The following is a 929-nucleotide window of genomic DNA, read 5'->3' as shown; positions in this document are numbered from 1 at the left end:
AATTCCATGAATGCTTTAGACGGTAGCATTCCCTCTTCACTTGGTAATATGAAATTCCTCCAAATTCTGGACTTATCCAACAATCACTTGACTGGTGAAATCCCCGAGCACTTGGCCGTTGGTTGCGTCAACTTGCAGTCTCTTGCATTATCAAATAACAACCTACAAGGTCACATGTTCTCTAGAAATTTTAACTTGATAAACTTGAAATGGTTACAATTGGAGGGCAATCGCTTCATAGGTGAGATCCCACAAAGTTTGTCTAAATGCTCCTCACTAGAAGGATTGTATCTTAACAATAATAGTCTTTCGGGTAAGATTCCACGATGGTTGGGTAATCTCACATGGTTACAATATATTATAATGCCCAATAATCATCTTGAAGGCCCTATTCCAGTGGAGTTTTGTCAGCTTGATTTGCTTCAGATTTTGGACATTTCAGACAACAACATATCTGGAAGTTTACCATCTTGTTTCCATCCTCTCTCTATCAAACAAGTTCATCTTTCAAAAAATATGTTACATGGACAGCTAAAAAGAGGTACATTCTTTAATTGCTCTTCCCTTGTGATATTAGATCTTAGCTATAATCGCTTGAATGGCAGCATTCCGGATTGGGTTGATGGGCTTTCTCAGTTAAGCCACCTTATCTTAGGTCATAATAATCTTGAAGGTGAAGTGCTAGTTCAATTGTGCGAATTGAACCAACTACAATTGTTAGATCTTTCTAATAATAATCTTCACGGTCCTATTCCTCCTTGCTTTGATAACACCACACTTTATGAAAGTTACAGCGATAGTTCTAGTCTTGATGAGCAATTTGAAATATTTTTTTCCATCGAAAGCCCTCACGGAAATGTAAAAAAGCAAATCCCTGAAAATTTTTGAGTTTCACACAAAGAACATTGTGCACCTTTACCAAGGAAAAG

The 929-nt window shown here is 37.2% G+C and overlaps 1 protein-coding gene across 1 annotated transcript; it reads left to right on the top strand.

Annotated features, from left to right (window-relative positions):
* The first annotated feature begins 6 nt into the window (after positions 1-6).
* LOC112100716 (probable LRR receptor-like serine/threonine-protein kinase At1g34110) lies at positions 7-888 on the top strand. Its single transcript, XM_024190018.1, has one exon. It carries the CDS (start codon positions 7-9, stop codon positions 886-888), a length of 882 nt encoding a protein of 293 aa, XP_024045786.1.
* The last annotated feature ends 41 nt before the right edge of the window (positions 889-929 follow it).

This window comes from Citrus clementina, unplaced genomic scaffold, assembly GCF_000493195.1.
Source record: "Citrus clementina cultivar Clemenules unplaced genomic scaffold, Citrus_clementina_v1.0 scaffold_2317, whole genome shotgun sequence".
In the NCBI taxonomy this organism is placed as follows: domain Eukaryota; kingdom Viridiplantae; phylum Streptophyta; class Magnoliopsida; order Sapindales; family Rutaceae; genus Citrus; species Citrus x clementina.
The sequence above is the reverse complement of the archived record's forward strand: the minus strand, read 5'-3'. Positions and strand labels throughout refer to the sequence as shown.